This window comes from Trichosurus vulpecula, chromosome 2 (assembly GCF_011100635.1).
Source record: "Trichosurus vulpecula isolate mTriVul1 chromosome 2, mTriVul1.pri, whole genome shotgun sequence".
In the NCBI taxonomy this organism is placed as follows: Eukaryota; Metazoa; Chordata; class Mammalia; order Diprotodontia; family Phalangeridae; genus Trichosurus; species Trichosurus vulpecula.
Genome location: NC_050574.1, coordinates 72,213,925 through 72,234,741, shown reverse-complemented (window position 1 = coordinate 72,234,741; position 20,817 = coordinate 72,213,925). Strand labels below are relative to the sequence as shown.

At 40.5% G+C, this 20,817-nt stretch overlaps 1 protein-coding gene across 1 annotated transcript in view; it reads left to right on the top strand.

Moving 5' to 3' along the window:
- RLF (RLF zinc finger) overlaps nt 1–20,817 on the top strand; it is a 121,147-nt gene that overhangs the window by 82,326 nt on the left and 18,004 nt on the right. The window contains exon 6 of the mRNA XM_036745207.1: nt 15,401–15,537. Within this exon, the coding sequence (XP_036601102.1) occupies nt 15,401–15,537 (137 nt within the window). The remainder of the gene's footprint in view (nt 1–15,400; nt 15,538–20,817) is intronic.

The following is a 20,817-nucleotide window of genomic DNA, read 5'->3' as shown; positions in this document are numbered from 1 at the left end:
TAGGTCAGATGGTCGTGGAAGCACAGCAGAGCTGGCATCTGGGTAAATGGAGGGCAAGGTTTCCTTTCTTGAGCGTTGTTTCTTTTCTCTGAGTCTCTGAATCTCTCCATAGTTCATCATTTGACTCTTCTGTGTGTTGTCTCTGTCTTCCTCTCTTACCTTGGCCCCCGTGCTCTTTAATAGTTTTTCAGGGATTCAAGATGAAGGCACAGGTGAGATGACTTCAGGTTATATGAAAGTATCAGTGGTACTTGCATGTAGAAGTTCCGTAAATTTAGTTATGTCGGGTAGAATGATGGGCCAAATACAATGAGTTCAAATTGGGTAAGAGTGAACGTTAGGGTCTGTACTTGAATTCAGAAAATGAGTTGTACTAACTAGTATGAGATCAAGTCTGGACAAAACTTCATATTAAAATTTTAATTTTCTAGGGATTTTATCATATGAATAACTGTTTGAATAAGCAATCTTAAAGTATTTCAATGCAATAAGCATTTGTTAAGTGCCTGTTGTGTACAGAACACTAGAATCAGACGTGTTCCACTTGGACCCAAAGGGCAGACCTTGGACCCACTGGGTGAGAGTTGCAAAGTGACACAAATTCAGGCTCAGTTTAAAAGACAAACCCTGACAGAGCTGTTCCAAAATGGAATGAGCATCCTCAGAAAGTGATTTTCCCTTCACAATGGATATTCAATCAGAAGTTGGATGACCATTTGAAGATGAGATTCCTCTTTAGGCATGGTTTGGATTAGAATGACCAGTAAGGTTCTTTCCAACTCTGAGATTTAGTGTTACTATGACTAAGGATGGTTTAAATAGGAATACTCTTGAGAAGAATGTTGTAGATTTATGCAGCTTGCCTCTGTGATGCCTGGAATTGGTGAGTGTACGATAAGTATTGTTCACAAGTTTACAGTAGGAGCTGGAAATTTTGCTTGGACATTAAAAGAACCTATGGAAGCATGGGCATTTGAGAAGCCTGGGATGAGTACTGCTAGGGATATGGGGAAGAGAAGCAAAGGAACCAGTGGAGATTACCTTGGCATATGCAGAGTATAATGAGGTTGGCCTGCCCACTGCAGAGTCCATTGGGGGACAGTGTGAACTAAAGTTGGATCTGAACTGTGGAGGGTCTTCAGAGTAAGGATAAAGACTGATTCGGGGAGCCCAGAGGGACTTTTAAGCATTAGATATCTTTCAGCATTAGATATTAGATAGAGTTGCTTTGAGTTTGGCAGCATGTGCAGGATAGATTGGGGGAGCAGGGAGAATACCCTGGAGTTTTCGAGTCTTTTGCCTCCAGGTATCTCTCCATGATAAGGATCTGCAATAGAGAGGTGGTAATGAAAATGGAGAGAAGAGGACAATTCTGAGAGAATTTTTTCATTTTAATTTTGATATCTTTTTTTTAAACATCATCTTCATTTCCCTTGATATCCCCCACACCCATCCAGCAAGCTAATCTCTGTGACAAAGAAATAAAAAGAGGAAAAAATGCAGTTAAGCAGAACTGGCCATTATACTCACACAGTGATATTATTGGCAGTGTTTCTCATCCATAGTCTCCCCCCCCCCCCCCCCCCCCCCGCCAAGTGTCATGCCCTCAGGGGGAAAAATATCTCTTTATTTCCAGTAAGGGGCTTTCCCACTGTACCACATGGCTTCTTTTGTTTGGTTGGATCCACCTTGATCACTCCAGTAAGTAGTATTTACCTTCTCGTGCTAATTGTTGAGCAAATATTCTTCAACTCTTTCTTTTTTTTTCCCAGATCATGAGGCCAGTAACACTTTAGTTTTTGAAGGCAGCAGGAAAGCTTTTGGTAAAATATTAGCAGTCACCAGGTTTAGACTAATTGAAGTTTCAAGTTAGTCATTCTGTAACAGTAGAAGAGAGACCGAACTAAGGAGAGTTCACTAGCAACCGATGCTGAGGTCAATAGACGAGTTAAGTTAAGCAAGCAGCTGGGAATAAAGTGGTGTGTACTGGCACCTTTGGGTATCCCAGTAATGGGCCTGTGGAACAGGAAACCTCTGCTGGGAGTTGATTGAGCTGGAGACACACAATTAAGATCAATTGACTGAGTCAGCTGGAAGCCAAAACACTGAAGCCTGCTCTGATAAGGGTGGGTCCTTGCAGTCTGAGAATAACCACAGCTTCTATTCTGTAGTACTTTTACTAGTCACAAAGAACTTTCCTCACGACACTATGAAGAAATGTATTGCAAGAATTACTCCCATTTTACAAACTAGGAACCTAAGGTTTGGAGAAGTTAAGTCATTTACCAAATTACATAAATGACACAGAGCCAGTCCTCAAACCTAGGTCACCTGACTCTAAACCCAGTGTTCTTTCCATTACACCCTGCTGGTAGGAAGCTGACCTAGTAAAGGTAAAGAGTTTAGTCTGGAGCAAAGCATAAATTTCCTTTGTAGTTGGCAAAAATAAGATAACATCGCTTGGGGAAGTAAATGGTGGTCTGAGAAGGGTAATTATAAACCTTCCGGACAAATGCTTATTAACATAGAACCTTTGATGGTAGGATATAGTTACTGTATTTTTACTTTTTTTATTTTGAAAATGACATAAAATATTTGGGAATGTTTTCTGTAGGGGTAGAGAATTTTTTTCTTCCAAAAATAAAATGGATCCAAAAAATGGAGAAAGTCTAGTTGCAAGATTTGGCTACCACTGGATTAGGTGACTGTGGTTACTAAGTATCAAAGGGAGAGAGACATATCTGGGTTAAAAAAGAAATAGACAGATAGTATCTAGGCTTAGTCTCGGCCCCTTTGGGAGAGAGTCAGTCTCCAGGCATAAATGATAAACAGAAACACGGTTCTCTACAGGAACCAGTGGGCATTTATTCATTTTGGAAACAGAAAGAAAGGTTAACTGGAAACCACACATTGTAGTTGTAGTTGTAACAGTGCCTTCTCCACAAGTGCATGTTGTGGAAAGAACATCAGACTTGGAGTCCAGAAACCTGGGTTTGAATCTCCTGGTTCTTTGTCTCTCTGGAATGAAAGCTATTAGTTGATGGTTAATGTATTTTTCAAAACTGTCTTCTCAAAATACAATATCTCTTCTTTAGTCTTGTGGGTATTTCAGGGCTCAGCATTCTACTCACTGTGGGTCCCCAGAACCCAAACATTTAGAGCATTTTGTCTGCCCGGTCAATTGGCGTCAAGTTTGCCTTTTTCATCCTAATAGCAATATATTCCTCCTCTTCATAATTGTGTGCCGCCTTCCCAAAAAAGAAAAAAATAAAGCTTTTCATTTTAAGCCTCTTTTTTTAAAAAGGGCTAGTCATTTGCCATGCCATGTTTGTGATTCTGCTAGTCTATAGCAATATGAACCTTGCTTTTTTTTTCCTCCAGTAGAAGTGGCAGGGTGTTTGGGGTTCAAATTATACCACTAATCAGCTCTGGCCGTAATGCTTACTGGTTTTAATAAGCAAATAATAAGCCCCAAATAATTTGAAGATAAATTTGCTGCTCCATTTTTTATTTCCTAATATGCACCTTTGTCCACTTGTGACAATTTAATTATCTTTACTCAAGTTTCCCTAATAGAAGTTGTCCTCCTTTAAGGTTTCTCCCACCCTGGCCCCCTGTAACCACTGGCAGAAGGCCAAATTCACAGTTAAAAGTTAGAAGGTAAGAAAAGATTTTTATAGGTTCTTAAGGGAGTAACATGAGAAAAGCAGTGTTTTGGGAGACTGACCAATGAGGTCTTGAGGGAGGAAAGCAGTAAGATAACTGGCATTTATAGCAGGGTTTGTGGTTTGCTAACTATAATTTGAGCTTCGTATACCACCCTTTTGGGTGGGTATTTATAGATGAGGAAACTGAGGCTCATAAAGGTTAAATCATTTGTCCATAGTCACAGGCCTAGTGTGAGAGAGAGAATTAGAACCTAGGTCTTCCAGCTCAAAAAGGATTTGGAAAAGCAAGTTAGAGAAGTAGAGGAAAAATTGGGGAGAGAAATGAGAAGGATGCGAGAAAACCATGAAAAACAAGTCAATGACTTGCTAAAGGAGACCCAAAAAAATACTGAAAAATACACTGAAGAAAACAACACCTTAAAAAATAGACTAACCCAAATGGCAAAGGAGGTCCAAGAGACCACTGAAGAAAATACTACTTTAAAAATTAGATTGGAGCAAGTGGAAGCTAATGACTTGATGAGAAATCAAGATATTATAAAACAGAACCAAAGGAATGAAAAAATGGAAGACAATGTGAAATATCTCCTTGGAAAAACCACTGACCTGGAAAATAGATCCAGGAGAGAGAACTTAAAAATTATTGGACTACCTGAAAGCTATGATCAAAAAAAGAGCCTAGATATCATCTTTCAAGAAATTATCAAGGAGAACTGCCCTGATATTCTAGAGCCACAGGGCAAAATAGAAATTGAAAGAATCCATCGATCGCCTCCTCAAATAGATCCCAAAAAGAAATCTCCTAGGAATATTGTCACCAAATTCCAGAGCTCCCAGATCAAGGAGAAAATACTGCAAGCAGCCAGAAAGAAACAATTTGAGTATTGTGGAAACTCAATCAGAATAACCCAAGATCTGGGAGCTTCTACATTAAGAGATCGAAGGGCTTAGAATACGATATTCCGGAGATCAATGGATCTAGGATTAAAACCAAGAATCACCTACCCAGCAAAACTAAGTATCATGCTCCAAGGCAAAATATGGACTTTTAATAAAATAGAGGACTTTCAAGCTTTCTCAGTGAAAAGACCAGAGCTGAATAGAAAATTTGACTTTCAAACACAAGAATCAAGAGAAACATGAAAAGGTAATCAAGAAAAAGAACAAGAAAAAGAAATTGCAAGGGACTTACTAAAGTTGAACTGTTTTGTTTACATTCCTACATGGAAAGATAACATGTATGATTCATGAGACCTCAGTATTAGGGTAGCTGAGGGGAGTGTGCATATATGTGTGTGTATATATATATGTGAATGTGTGTGTGTGTATATATATATATTTATATATATATATATATGTGAATGTGTGTGTGTGTATATATATATATTTATATATATATATATATATATATATATATATATATATATAGAGAGAGAGAGAGAGAGAGAGAGAGAGAGAGAGAGAGAGAGAGAGAGGGAGAGGACACAGGGGGAGTTGAAGATGAAGGGAAGATATCTAAAAGAAATAAAATCAAATTAAGGGATGAGAGAGGATCATATTGAGAGAGGGAGATAGGGAGAGATAGGATGGGGTGGATTATCTCCCATAAAGGTGGCAAGAGGAAGCAGTTCTGTGGGAGGAGGGGAGAGGGCAGATGAGGGGGGAATGAGTGAATCTTGCTCTCATCAGATTTGGCCTGAGGAGGGAATACCATGCACACCCAATTGGGTATCCTACCCCACAGAAAAGAAGAGGGAAGAAGATAAAAAAAGGGGGGGATGATGGAGGGGAGGACAGATGGGGGTGGAGGTAATCAAAAACAAACACTTTCAAAAGGGGACAGGGTCAAGGGAGAAAATTCAATAAAGGGGGACGGGTTGGGAAGGAGCAAAATATAGTTAGTCTTTCACAACATGAGTATTGTGGAAGGGTTATACATAATGATACACATGTGGCCTATGTTGAATTGCTTGACTTCTTGGGGAGGGTGGGTGGGAAGGGAGGAGGGGGGAGAATTTGGAACTCAAAGTTTTTAAAAACAGATGTTCAAAAACAAAAAAAAAAAGTTTTTTGCATGCAACTAGAAAATAAGATACACAGGCAATGGGGAGTCGAAATTTAGCTTGCCCTACAAAAAAGGAAGGGAAAAGGGGATGGAAGGGGAGTGGGGTGACAGAAGGGAGAGCCGACTGGGGAACAGGGCAACCAAAATATACTCCATCTTGGAGTGGGTGGGGGGAGGGTAGAAATGGGGAGAAAATTTGTAATTCAAACTCTTGTGAAAACCAATGCTGAAAACTAAATATGTTAAATAAATAAATTAGATTAAAAAAAGGAAGAAGAAGAAGAAGAACCTAGGTCTTCCTGACTTCCAAATCTAGCACTTTGCTGGTCAGTATTTGAAGATACTTTGCTAGTGTCAGGACAAAGCCTGGGGTCAGGTATCATGAACTGAAGCTATCTATATTATTCATCGTTTTTCCTTTTGTACAATTATTTATCTTTCTCTTTCTAATTCTTAATTCAGTCCACTCTCACAATTATATTACCAGAAAAAAGTAATAGTGCTTCAGAGACTATTAATTTCCCAGTCTTATGGGCATTCCTTTCTTCCTCCTACCCCCCAAATAGATAGGAAATAAATAACATAAAAGCACTTTGAAAAATATAAACTGCCTCCAAGTACAAAAAACAAGGTTTTGGGGGGGGGGCAGGATCCAGGTCCTGATGATATTTTCTCAATATTCCTCTTTGTCCCTGCATTTGGTACTGTTGCACCTCCTCACTTCCTTTGTGCTCCCCTATTGAGTTTTCTTTCCATCATTATCTCCTGGTTCTCTTCTGCCTGTTCTTCTCAGTCTCCTTGCTGAGTCCTCCTAAATATGGTTGTGTCCCAAAACTCTGTCCTGGGCCTTCTTCTCTTCTTTATGTCTTTTCACTTGGTGACCTCAGCAACTTCCATGGGTTTAAACCATGTCATGGGTTATCTTTTCCCCAAATCCAAATTTTCTTCTTTCTTTTGAGGGCCACTACTATTTTTCCAGTGTCCCATGTTTAAAATAGTAGCACTGTCCTCGACTCCTCACTTTCCCTCAATCTACATATCTGTTCAGTTGCCAGATCTTGCTTTTTATACCTCTACAACCTCTGCAGTCCTGCTCCCTTCTCTCTGTTCAAGCCCTCATCAGCCTTTCACCTCCACAATTACAATGACTAATCTAATCGGTCTCCCTTTCTGTAGTCAACCTTTTAAACAGCTGCCAAATTGCTATTTTGAAAGCATAGGTCATAGCATGTTAGTACCCTGCTCAAGAAGCTTCAGTGGCTCCCTATTGACTTAGTATAAAATACATACCCCTTTTGTTTGAAATTTTAAGCTCTTCTTCATTTGGATTCAGCCTGTCTTTTCTGCTTGGCCTCCTTACTGTTTCCTTAAGAAATTTCATTTACTGTGTATCTACTTATTAACAGCTTTCTCCCCTTCCCTCCCCTCTGTAACTGGAATGCTGTCCCTCCTCATCTGCAAAATTACCTTGCCATCTCTGGTTCTTGCCATGTAACCAACCCATCTTCTCTTCCTGCCATACAGTTCCCTGATAACTGACATCCTTTATTCCTGTTCTTTGGAGTTCCTCATTCTTTCATATGATATCTCCTGCTCACACTGACCCTTCACCCTTCCATTGCCTTCTGTGTGATACACATTTTTAGTTCTTTGGAGGCAATTGAATTCCATATCTTTCTGCCATATAGGAACACTGGCAGGATGTTAATATTTTAATATTTTTACAATGGGCCTCTACTTTCTTTGGAGTCCTGGTCAGTAAAAGAACTTTGCAATTTCCCAAAAGCAGCCTGCTCTGCCTTTCTTCCTGTTAACTCTGGACCAAACTCATTCATCTTTACTGTCTGTCCCAGATACATTAAGCTGCTGGAAAACTCTATAGAGGATCCATCCAAATGCCCGTTGGAATCTGGGCAATAAACATTCTTCATCCACTTGGTTGTCTTTTCTGTGGGAATGCTCTGGCCAAACTTCTTTTAGTGATTACAGCTCTCTGGTGGGAGTCTCAGCAGTGTTGTGGGGCTTGATGCATGCATCAATGCGGGGCATAATGTCATTCACAAACAGGAGCTTCTAGAGGACCTTACTATCCATAGGGAATCCATTTTTTTTTTGTAAGATTCTCACGAACATATTTTAACCCAGTGTTGCCTTTGGCAGCCACTTCTTTGCATTGGCAAATAAGTCACATGTGTGCTGACTAAGGCATTTTTCTGGACTCTTTTGGTCTCCTGTTGTGTCAACTAACCATAGCTGGTACAGGATATCAAAATATATTTAAGAAGATTGACAAATGCAGAGCCATCTGAGAACAACAGAAGACTTCATGTAGTTGTGATTTTACACAATACACAGCCATGGGAAACTCTAGTATATTTGAGAAACTATGTATTAAAATGGTTTACCTACATCCTTAAAGTTACACACTTGAGATTATAGTGTTGTAAGCAATATTTTTTTTTGTTTTATTGTCATCTTTAGTCTGGCAAATGTTAATTTGCATCATTTTACTGGCTGATTGAAAGAAAGTGGTCAATGAATTTTAAAGTATAATATTTTCAGCATTATTAACTTGAAAAGATTAATACTGACTGGGCCATTTGTTGTTTTGAATGGTTCATAAAACAAGATTAGATCTGGCATCAGTATGTAGAAAGGTACATCATACATACGTATATGTATATGTATGTGTATATGTGAGACAAGTCAACATTTCAAGAGCCCTTACTGAGCAGCATAAAATTAATTGCCAGAAATACAGTAGCACTACAGACAATTCCTATAGGTTTAGGGAAGGAGATGATCTTTCTACCCAGGACTGACTTTCAAAAAAGAGGGAGGAACTTAATCTGGGACTAGAAGAGTAGATAAGTTTGGACTGGTGAAAGTAACCATATTTCACTTCTCAACAGCATTTTCAGGTGCTCAAAGTAGGTATGTTCTAGGCCTGTTACAGAATGGGAGCAGTGGACTGAAATCTGAATTATGGAGTGGAAATAATAAAAAGTGCCACCATGAATTTTTATAATTAACCTTACACTTTTCAAAGTGCTTTAACATGTCACCTCATTTGATTGTTATCCCTATTTGACATAGTTTTGTTATGTATCCCCATTTTTTCTGCATGACCAAGAGTGAGAAAGAACAGATGGACAAGCCATTGTGGACTGGTGTCCAGAAAACATTTTAAGAATAAGAGAAAGACCTTCAACACATAGTGTAGTTCCTCAATGGGAGGATTTATGAAAGGACATAAGAAATAATCACATAGGATGACAAATCATGGATGCTTTGCAATTTTCATTGTTGGCTCCAACCAGTATGCAGATGAGATTAAGAATCCATTGCATCATTCATTTTTATCACATTTTACTTATTAATACCTAGCTAACCGTGTCCAGTGTAGATAGATATAGTTCAGAACTTAAAAGGATTTGTGATTGAGGATTTTGTTGATGTGTGTTTTCCCCTCACTGATAGAGATCTGCTGATTCTTGAATACACTGTTTTCCTGAGTTTTGACTAAAAAAAAATTCTGTACACAAGTGACTAATCTGGCCATTAGATATACAGCAATCAAAAGTAATTAAACAGTTTATTAGGAGCAAATTAATTCAGACAAGGACGACTTAGTGTGAGGCTTTATTATAAATGTATTCTTCAATCAACTTTTATTTCAAACACATCCCATTTGGATATATCTGCTGAAATGTCCCTGGCAGTTACATAGAAAGCTTTGTAATGCACCCATTTAAAATGTAAACTGTTCACTTGTGAAAATCACCTGGCAAAAAAACTATTTTTAATCTCTTTTGTGGTTAAATCAGTGACAGTACAGTGTACCAAATAAGCCTGAAATTGAGTCAGGACAGATGGGTTTGGATCCTGCTTCTGCCATTTCCTAACTAGCAGGCTTTGGGCAAACCATTTAGACTCTTGAGGCTCAGTTTCCCCATCAGTAAAGTGAGAATGATAATGTTTGCATTATCTATTACACAGGGTTGCTGAAAGGAAAGCACTTTGTCAACTTTAAAAGGTTATGTAACGTGAGTTATTAACTATTATTATTATTATGAGTCAGGAAGCAGTCGATTTTTCCTTAGAATCCAACTTGATCCTCAGTTTCTTTAGTGACAGAATGGTGATAATAATCTCACAAGGTTGTAAGACCCAAATGAAGTAATGTTTTTGACAGCACTTTGAAGAGTGTAAGGTGTTAGAGAAAAGTAAAGTGGTGGTTCTTATTACCGTATTGGTCTGAATGTAGGCCATGCTTTTTCCCCAGATCTGATTGTATAAAACGTGAGTGCAGCCCTATAATTGCACTCTTAGTACCATAGGCACAGCTTAAGCCTCGCTGGTCTCCCTAGCAGCAACAGAAGCAGTAGCAACAGCTTCCCCACCGGCCCGCACACCTGCTGAAGGAGCCTGTGCCAGACGCCCCTGCTGCTGACACTGCAAGGTAAGGGAGGCAGATCCCTCCCGCTTACACACTGCATCAGATGACTTAATGTATGTGAAGTGCATTGCAATCCTTAAAGCACTATACAAATGTCAGCTGGAATAGAATTAATATCATCATCCCCTGTCTTTAGAGATCAGTTTGACCACAGGTTTTATGACCTATGGTCTATGATCTTATGAATTCTCATTCCTTCTCATGTACGTTCTTGAGTCTGTAGATTACCAGTTGGGCAGGGACAGGGAATCTCAGCAGTGTGTTCCCCTTCTCCTCCCAGAATATATACTTTATCCCCTGGCCTGGCCTTCAATATAATGAGGTGGATGGATGACCCCAGAGCTGTTGCTGAGGTGCTTTAGTGTGGAGGTCAGTATCACAGAACAGTCAAGTAGACCAGGGAATGGATCCCATAGAGGAATGGTGTTTCTTAGTTTTGAAACTGGCCAAGGGGCTGCCCTGGGAGTGGGGTGAGAGCAAATAAGAACAACCTGTCTGTGGTGTTCTCATCATCAGCCACCAAAACATGTGATGAAGTTTTGGGATCTTAGTACTATTCTCCAAGATGAATTAGTAGTGGGAAACTAATTTTACTGACAACATTTTCTTCTTTATGAAAGATTTCATTTTAGGGCTGTGGCATGTGGTTTTGGGGCAGCCTATATTCGGACCAATAGGATGCAGTTATACCCTGCATAAAAACAGGCCCAACCAACACCATTTCTCAGCAGTGTCTTTAATCCATTATGACCAAATTCCCACCTTCATGTTGTGAAACTATTGTAATGTTGAAATTAGTCTGTCAGATGTTCTTTCGCTGAAAGTTATGGTTCCTTGTAACCATTTGACAACATGCGGTGGGCTAATTCAGATTTCAATCCACAACTCTTTTTCTTGGTGTTCTCAAACATCTTGATAATGTTCTAGTAAACCATCTTTGAGGTATTGTATTGTAGCCCCTGTCAGCTTTCCGAACTCTGGCTTTCTCCCTGCATGAAGTGTTGGCTGGGTTTGCTGTGGAACAGCTATTTGTCCTAGCATGGTAGTCTCCATTTCATTCTTTGGCCAGTGTTTTGTGGGCACTGCTTTTAATTTTCCTAGTCCATCCAGCCATAGATTTGATCCAGAGGGCTGGATTGTGCCAGAATCTCACTAAAATGACATCTTCATGGTGTAGCATATTCTGTCTCTGGCAGCTAAATTGAGCCTTCATTGTGTCTTTGGATTTCAAAACTCAAATCCTGCTTCCTTCCTTCTATGTGGTGCCCTTGATTGAAAAAGATTTTTGAATTCCTGCTGCATGGTTAGCTTTATGAATTTAAACTTCTTCATGTGGTTAATTAAATTTGGTTCTCTGCTTAAGTTAAAATCTTGCTGATTATAGCAACATATTTTAAAGGTCATATAGAGTGAGCACTGGTTAGAAGTCAGAAGACCTGGGTCTGCCACTGACTAGCACTGTGACTTTGGGCAAGTTAAATAATCACCCCAGTGTGCGAGTTCTCTCATCTGTGATATGGAGGTAATTTTACAAATTGGCTCAGTAGCTCTTGAGAATGGCTCTTTGCCTTTGAGGTGCCACCAATTTGATTGTTTTAGCTTTGTTAGTGTTTTCATCAGGCAGTGTTTTTAAACAGGAAGGTATCCATCTACAAGTTTTTGTCTTAAATTTTTTGCTCCAGATTCATGATTTTATTGATGTAGGGAGCTCCCAGGTAAGGAAACTGTCTTACCAATACAGTTTAGCAGCCTCTCTGCATCTTAGTTGTAGAGAGTTGCCTAGGACCCTGAGAGATTACAGGACTTGCCCAAGATCACACAGCCAGAATGTATCAGGTGGGACTCGAACCCAGGTCTTTCTGGTTCCAAGGCTGGTCCACTACACAATGCTGCCCTGCAAGTTTATTGCAAAGATGAAGTGATTTAATATTTATATTTGTACTTTGAGAAGTAAAAGACATTCAAAATGTAAAATATTGTGTGACACTGCCCTGCCCCACCCCCTTTATCATCTGTGCTTGTATTTCTTACCAAAAATCTTCATGCACTTTCTCAGTTAAATCCAGGACCAATTTGATTTAACTTTTGAAAAGTAAGTACCTTTCGAATTAAGGATCTTGTTTTTGACCGGACAACATTCCCTTTTGTCTTGTGTTTTTTAACCAGAGAGCAAGGATGGGACTATGGTTTTTAAAGTGGCTTAGTTCCCCTTAGCCAAGTCACTTGTGATCAATTATTGTTGGTTGAGAATAAACCCAGAACTGAAAAAAAAAAGTTTTAGAAAGAGGTTTAAGTCATCCCACGGAGGGGAGAGGTGAAAAAGGGGTGACCCACTCTTCCAGAATCTATGAATTCCATGTTATATAGGAATTCAAACAGAGGAGCCAAGGAAACCGTCATCTGATTGGCCAGTATGAAGGCAGTTTACAGATAAGACACTTAGATTAATTAAAATCTATATCTCAGGAAACTGGAGATTCCTTGCATCAGTCTTTGGATCCCTTGGAAGGTTTTGGAGGTCAGCATAACCTGGATGTCCTGAGTTAAGCATTAAGCAAATCTGGTCTCTAAGCAACAAGTCTGGTCTCTCACTAGGTTCAAATGGTGCAATGAAGTTTTCCCCACATCATTAATTGCTGCCTACTACCTGACAGGGGCTGCATAGAAACTTGCCACTAAGGGTAGCATCATCACAAGAAGCAAGAACAAGCACATGGCAGCAATCCCATGTAGCTATGTACTTGTACCAAGAGCCCATGTCTACTACAAAAGGCATCTGAGACCCACTTCATGAGTGGCTCCTGTGGGAGTGTCTAGAGATCCCCTAACACCCTGAGCTTCCAGAGTCAGAACCTGGCCAGTAAGGGGAAGTTAAGTCATCCATTCATACCACTTGTTTTGGAATCCCCAGAGCACTTAGGAATTTGCCAGATGACTCATGGCATAAACCCTTAGGCCCTGGCCATGAGGACAGCAGAATCAGGGCTGGGTCTCCTCAGTTTGGATGGGCACTTAGAGTCAGAGCTCCTACCCTACCCTACCTTTCACCTTCCAACCTGGAGCCTTAGATGAGGTGGCAAGTTCTTTAAGGGTAGAAGTAGTTGTGTTGTGGGGTTTTTTAAAGGGAAAAAAACCAACACTGGAAACACTTGTTTCTTTTTAACTCTCCAAGTCACCTACCTAGATGCTTTCCAACAGCATTAGTGACTTTACATTGTACTTAAGAGAAACTAATAACCTTTGAGCAGCCTTTAAAAAAAATAAAAAGGGGTGGAGAATGGAAAAAACAAAGGATAAGAGAATCTGACATGGTAGTCTTGTAGAGTAGGCAGTGTGGAACAATTGAGGGGCCCCAGTGAGGATCAGACAGCTGGATAGTGACTGTGACTGTCCCACCAGTGGGGGAGGAGTGAGTGCAAAGGCATCCCAGAGCCTGAGGAAATGGCATCTCCTCAGTCAATCCAGTATTTATTAAGGGGATTACTATGTGTCCTGCAGGCATTTGGTGAAAATGCCTTATCACAGCAGCTTTGTGAGGTAAGTAAGGCCAGCTCCTGTACAGTCCAGCAAGTTCAGTGATTGCTCAAGGTCACAGAGCTGGACCCACATGATAGATCACAGATCCATAGTGAGAAGGGCCAGACTCCTCATTTTACAGATGAGGACTCTATGACTCAGAGAGGTTTGGTGAATTGCCCAAGGTCACACAGGTAGGCAGGAGTAGAGGTGGGGTATGAACCTGGGTCCTCTGACTCTGGAACCAGTGCTGTTTTCCACTACGCCATATTGCCTGTGATTTCATTTGTGTAGGGAACTCTCCAAGGAAGAAAATCCATTTGCCTATGCAGATTGGCAGTTGCTCTTGTCACATTGAGTCTTGGAGAGTCGGGATGGAGGATAGGAATGAGAAGCTTAATTAACTGTCCTCGGGCACAGAGTCAACATTTGTCAGAGCTGGGACTAGAACCCAGGTTTTTCTGACTGAGCTCTATCCATTATACCACACTACCGTATGCTGCCTCATCTAACTCATCTCATACAAAGTAGGTCCTCATCTTGCTGCACAGTGCGCACCCCCTTGGTCATAAGAAAGAATCAGAAAGGAAGCATAAATATCACCAGTTTTATTGCAGACTTAGTACTTTAGACATAGTAATGAAGCTGTATTTTAGCAAAAATGTGTCATTACTAAGGGTTGACACTAGTCATTTAGAAAAGTTAAATTACATTCACCATTTTCTTTATTAGGGAAAGATGGAACATATTTTAGAAAGATTTTCATTACAAACAGTTAAAAATTTAAAATTTAGTATTTAGAGAGATTAAGATTTAATAACCTAGAAATTTGACTTACCCAGAACACTGCATTCCCTGGTGATGCCAAGTAAATGAGGTATTGCCTTATTGTTGTTTGTACTCCAAGCAACAGCTTCTAAAAGGTCCCAGTCTAGCTCAGCTGCCAGCAGTAATAGCAGGAGGCCAGGTGTTTTGTTCATATATTTGTAACCATAGTAACATTTTGAATAAAGTACAAAGAAGGAACTTCAGATGAGACGAATCCTCTTTAAACATAATATGTTTTGTTCCAGGTATCCAAGAGCTATATTAAAATCAGTTTACCTGGAGAGGCAGCTATGATGTGTAGTGAATAGAAAGCCATCCTTGAAGTCAGAAAGACCTGGATTCAAGTTCTGCCTCTGATCACATACTGACTGTGGCCCCAGGCAAGCCCCTTAACCTCTCAGTACTCCAGGCAACTTGCTAAGGCTATGAGTTACAAAAGTTACACAACCGGTGTCATTCTGCATTGGGAGAGAGATTTTCCTCACCAAGAGTTCTCTATGACATTGAAATCACAGGTCTGGTTTCAAAATCCAAAACCAAACAAAAAACCTAAACCCCCCCCCCCCCCCCGCCCCAGTTTTTTTGCAGTCTTTTATTTCATTGGGAAAGGGGAGGAGGTGGTAGAGGGGAACTTGTTTGTAGTGTCTCTACTATGCCCTGCCTGCCCCATGGAGCCTTTTTCTTCTTGTCTAACATGTTCGTGCCCGAAAGCCTCAAAGGATTAGCTTGTGTTGGATTTTGCCCTGCTAACCAGCTAAAGATTTGGGACTTGTTGTAAATGTTGTAAAGAAGCTTCACTTTGTGCCAAACTTGTTCAGGAAAGTCACCATTTTCTTTTTGACTCAGCCATCTCATTTTTGATAGATTGCAAAATTGGACTGCAAGGAAGTGCTAGACATCATATGTAATCTGGAGTCTGAGGGTCAGGATCACACAGCCTTTATTCTCTGTACGACTTACCTAACCCAACAGCTGCAAACGGCAAGTGTGTGTTACTCTTGGTGAGTATCTTTAGTTTTTATTCCCTTTACTTGATAATACGTAGAATAACCTTAAGGGGTCACAAAAGCAAAGCTGAACATTATGTTAAATTCCAGTTCAAGCTCTAGGGAACTTGGGATGGTAGTAAATAACATTACAGAAGTTGCTGATTGAATGGCAAGCGCTGTTAGATTCGTGTGTTTAAGGACGCAGGTAAAAGTGAGAATTAGGGGGTGTGTGAAGTATAAACTGAATTTTTCTGCCTGGTTTATTGAGAGCTCCTAACACTAACTCTGGGTTCTTTTCACCTGGGAGAGATGTGTTAACTTAACATTTGAGTCAGATTGTTCTCAATTGAAATATTTCCTCAGGATCTATCAGTATCTGTAGGGGTAAGTTCTAGAAATGCAAAACCTAATATAATCCCTGCCCTTACAGTCCTTAACATTGTGCTGGCTGGTGCAAAATGTGTACAAGTAAGTATAATGCTTAAAAGCCTCCCCTTAGCCTTTTGTTTGCTATAAGGTTTGCATGAATTTAGGATTTTGTTCCTATGGATTTAGGGTTTTGTTCACTTTCTAAATCACTTTGTATAACCCTGTAGAGAAGTGTTTGTATACATGTATCTCCTCTTCAGTGCTCGCCCCCCCACCCCTAGATTTTAACCTCCTCCTGGGCAGGGACTATTTTTGTTTGTTACTTGGTCCATGTATCCACTGGTGCTTGGCACAGAGCCTAGCACATAAAAGAGGCATTTTAAAAATGTTGATTGAATTATCAGAACTGGGAGAAATCTTTCCATCTAGAAGAATTTGAGAAAGGAGAGAAACCTCAAAGCCTGAGGGAAGTGGGATGGTAGACCTTGCGAGTGGGTCAGGGAAGACTTCTTGGAGGACATGGCATCCCAGCTGGACAGTTAAGAAAGAAAACTATTTATTATTATTATTATTATTATTATTATTATTATTATTATTATTATTATCATGTTTTCAACATTCACTTCCATAAGTGAACTCTGTAGCATGTTCTTTCATGCTCATACATGTTGATTGAACATTCACAGATTTTAGAATCATAGATTTAGAGCTGGAAGAGACCTTCGAGGCCCAGTCCAGTCCTGTCATTTTAACCGCCTGCCATGTGCCAGGAGAATACAAGACAGGTAAAAGACAGTCCCTGCTTTTGAGGAGCTTGCAGTCCAGTGGTGAGCACAACATGCACACAACTATGAACAAAAGAGAGAGACAGGATAAATTGGAGACAGTCAACAGAGGGAAGATTCTAGCATTAAGAGGGATAAGGAGAGTGTCTGAGACAGGCATTGAACTCAGATCTTTCTGATTCTGAGCCCAGCATTCAATCATCCTGCCTGTCAAAAATTCTTAACTGGCTTTGATTTTTATTGCCCAATCTCTACAGCAGTAGACCTTAGTTGTATGTGTAGGCCCAAAAAAAAGGTAAGGCTTATTTCATCTTATCCAGGGCTTATAGACTGGTGGGGAAGAGGTAAGACGCATGCGCATGTGAAATTAATGACAATGTAAGGCTACCTGTGATACCGTGATTGCTGAGTAGCACAGAGAACAAGGATGCCAAGAGAGCTTGCAGATATGTACAAGAGGTGAGTCATTACTGGATCCTGTGGCCAGAGGAGGCCTTCAGGGAGATGGTGGCACTTAATTTTAACTGGGTCAGTAGGTTGTATTTGAATTGAGTGAGTTGAGAGGCCAAGAGAAGGCCACAGAGAAAAGTCTGATAAGTCAACAAGCATTTATTAAGATCTTAATGTGTGCCTGTAATTGTGCTAAGTGCTGGGAGTATAAAGAATGGTCGGAAACAGAACCTGCCCTCAGACAGCTCATGTTGTAATGCAGGAAACCCTGTGTAAATAACTAGGTCCAGACAAGACACACAGAAGAGATAATGGTAATTTGGCAGGGGAAAGCACTAGCAACTCAGGGGGTTAGAAAACTGTCCTACAGAAGAAGGTGGGCTTTGAATTGAGTCTGGAAGAAAGCTGGTAGAACCAAGAATTGGAGCTGTAAGGACACATAAGATCCCAAATACGGGTATCAGCCAGTGCAAAAGCATGGAAACAGAAGATAGAGTGCTGTGTTTGAAGAGATGGAAGCAGGCCAGTGTCTCTACATTGTAGATTGCCTTTAGAGGAGAGTAAGGTCTGAGAAGGTACTAGATTATAAAGAGTCTGACAAGTCAAGCAGAGACAAGTAAAAAGGCTTTTGGAGTAGTACAGGTAAGAGGCGGTGTGGGTCCAAACTAGAGTTACAGCAGCATGAGTGAAGAGAAGCAGACATATATATGTGATGTTATAAAGGCAGAAAAGACAAGATCTGACATTGAATTGGAGGAGTTGAGGATGACTATAAGGATTTCACCTGCATGACTGGGGAGGATTAGTGGGGCCTTTGACAGTAATGAGGATATTTGGAGGAGGGGTCAGGGATTTTTGTGGCAGGTTGGGGCGGGGGAGTTCTCTTTGAGGAGCTTTTGAGTTTGAGTTGCCTACAGGAAACCTAATTCTAAATGTCCAAGACACAGTTGGACAGGGTTGACTGTAGCTCAGGAGAGGGACTAGGGCTGGGCTGTCATCCCTGGAATTTACCAGACATGATAACTAAATCCATAGAAAGTAAGATCACTCAGTAAACCAGAAGACTAGAGAACATGGAAAGCCTTAAGGGACCCCCACTGACATGGATGAGAAACCAGCCAAGAAGACTTGGGAAGGAGCAGTTGGGCTGACAGGACAGGATCCAAGAGAGACCATCAATAAAATCTAGATAGATGGGTCGCTTAGTAAATGCTTACTGTGGGCCAGGTCCTGTAAGAGAGGAGGCAGGAGGTGATCAACAATGTCGGATACATAGAGATTAAGAAGTGCAAGGAATGGGGCAGCTCCGTGGCACAGTGAGTAGAGCACAGGCCCTAGAGTCAGGAGGACCTGTGCTCGAATCCGGCCTCAGACACTTGACACATTTACTAGCTGTGTAACCTTGGGCAGGTCACTTAACCACAATTGCCCTGCCTTCCTTTGCTTTGCGTGTGCCGCCAGCCCACCCCCCACCCCCGCCAAAAAAAAAAGTGTAAGGGCTGAGAAAAGGCCATTAACTTTAACAATGAAGAGATGTTGATAACTTGGGAGAGGATAGTTTCAGTTGAATGATGAGGTCAGAAGCTAAGCTGTGGAGGGTTTAGGAGAAAAGAAGAGACACTAAATGTAGGGCTTTTAGCCTTGAGGGGAAAAGGAATAGAGGATAATAGGACTCAGATAAGGGTTTTTTAAGGGTGGGAGAAAACAAGTACATGTTCACTAGCAACACGGAAGGAGCCAGTAGATAGAAAGTGGAAAAGATAGTTTACTGGAGAAGTCTGGAAAGAATTTGTTGTAGATGTTGTAGATGATCAGTATAGTGGATGAAATTTTGGGAATGGAGCCCATATAGAGGGGAGAATCTGGCAAGACAGGTCAAAGGACCAAGAAGTAAGACTGAGAATGCCCAAGGACAGTAGAAGGGAAGACACAAAGGGATACTTTTAGGGTGCCGAAGAGGATAAGGATGGAAAATAAAGAGGGCTAGTTCCAGTAAAGAACTGGTTGTCAATGGTGTCATCCTGTGCCACAGAGCAATTAAGGAAAATCCAATGAAAGTTTGGCCATTAGATTGGACAGAAAACCTTCGGATCTGTCAAGTAGAGCTGCTATGCAACTGCAAGAATTAGGTTCTGTAAGGTGATGACAAATTTGCTTTTTAGAAAAAAGGGGGAAGTAGAAAGGAAATGGAGACAGCAGCAGCAATGGATAGGAAGGGGAGTTGAACTGTGAAAGAGTGTGCTCTATAAGTCATAGGACCTGAGTTCAAGGGCTGCCTATCATATATTTACCATGTGTCCTTGAGCACAGATCTCTGTTTCCTCCAAATTTAGAAAATCCGTCAATAAACATTTATTAAGTGCCTACTATATGCCCACCAAAAGAGCCCCTGCTCCCAAGGAGCTTACAGTCCAGTGGGAGAGACAACAAACAAACAAATATATCCAAAGCAAGGTGTGTGTTGAAGAAATAGGAAATAATTAACAGAGAAAGGCACTGGCATTAAAGCAGGGTTGGGAAAAGTTTCCTGAGATCACAATTTTGTCCTGGGTGATCTTTGTGAGATCTAAATCTGTAAGTTCTAAATCTATACATTCTTATCCAAAGGAAGTAAAACAGAATAGAAAGGTCAGCTGGATTAAATGCTAATCTTTTCTGATTGAGCAGGCAGAGGTCTGCTAGGCATACTAGGCAGGAGAAAGACTTTAAAGATCAGCAAGAGGGATGCCCAAGAGCTCTGAGGGTCCCTTTGAAGTTAATGAAGCAGCTAGGGAGTGCAGTGTTACTGGAGTCAGTAACACCCAAGTTCAAATCTAGCATCAGACAGTTCCTACTTGTATGACCTTTGTCCACCTCAGCTTTCTCAACTGTAAAATAGGGATAGTGACAGCACCCTCCTAGGGTTGCTGTGAGGATCAAATGAAATACCATTTAGTTTAGCACAGTGGCTGGCATGTGATAGGGACTACATAAATGCTTATTCCCTTCTCCTTCCATAATGATCACTGAGTAGCCAAAGTGCTTAGATAGGAGGAGGTGGCATTGTTTGTGGGCTAGGGGTTTTTCTTTTTATGTATATAGTAATTAAACTAAATAAGTTCAACATTTATTAAATGCTGACTGAATATGTCCTGCTTTGATGTAAGGAATATATACCAAGTGGAGATAAAACCTGGTTCTTGCCCTCTTGAAGTTAATAGTTTAGTTGGGAGATAAGATACATAAACAGAAAACTACACAATGATATATAATAAATGCACCAGAAAGATGCTTTACAAAATGCCCGTTGACAGGTCCAGGGAGGAAGGTAGAAGGTGAAAGTATGCATGGGGTAGCAGTGAGTGTTAGGAAAAGTTTCTGTTAAGACCTGGTATGTGAGTTAGCCTTTAAAGTTTGAGTAGAAAGTCAGCAGTCACAGAAAGGGAGAGATGATATTCCAAGGGTAGTGAGTAGCATAAGGAAAAAAACACAGTAATAGGAAAGCTTAGGACATATTATAGTGACCGTCATCATCATCCAGTTTGACTAGAATGAAAAAAGTGAATTGATGAGAATAATATGAAATGAGCCTGGAAAGCTAAGGAGGCTGACCACAATCTTTCAGATGCAGAGTCTCAACTGGAAGACTAAGTCAGTAAATTGAAAGTAAATTAATAGATGTTGTTTGCTGTCATCAGATTTTCAAGGC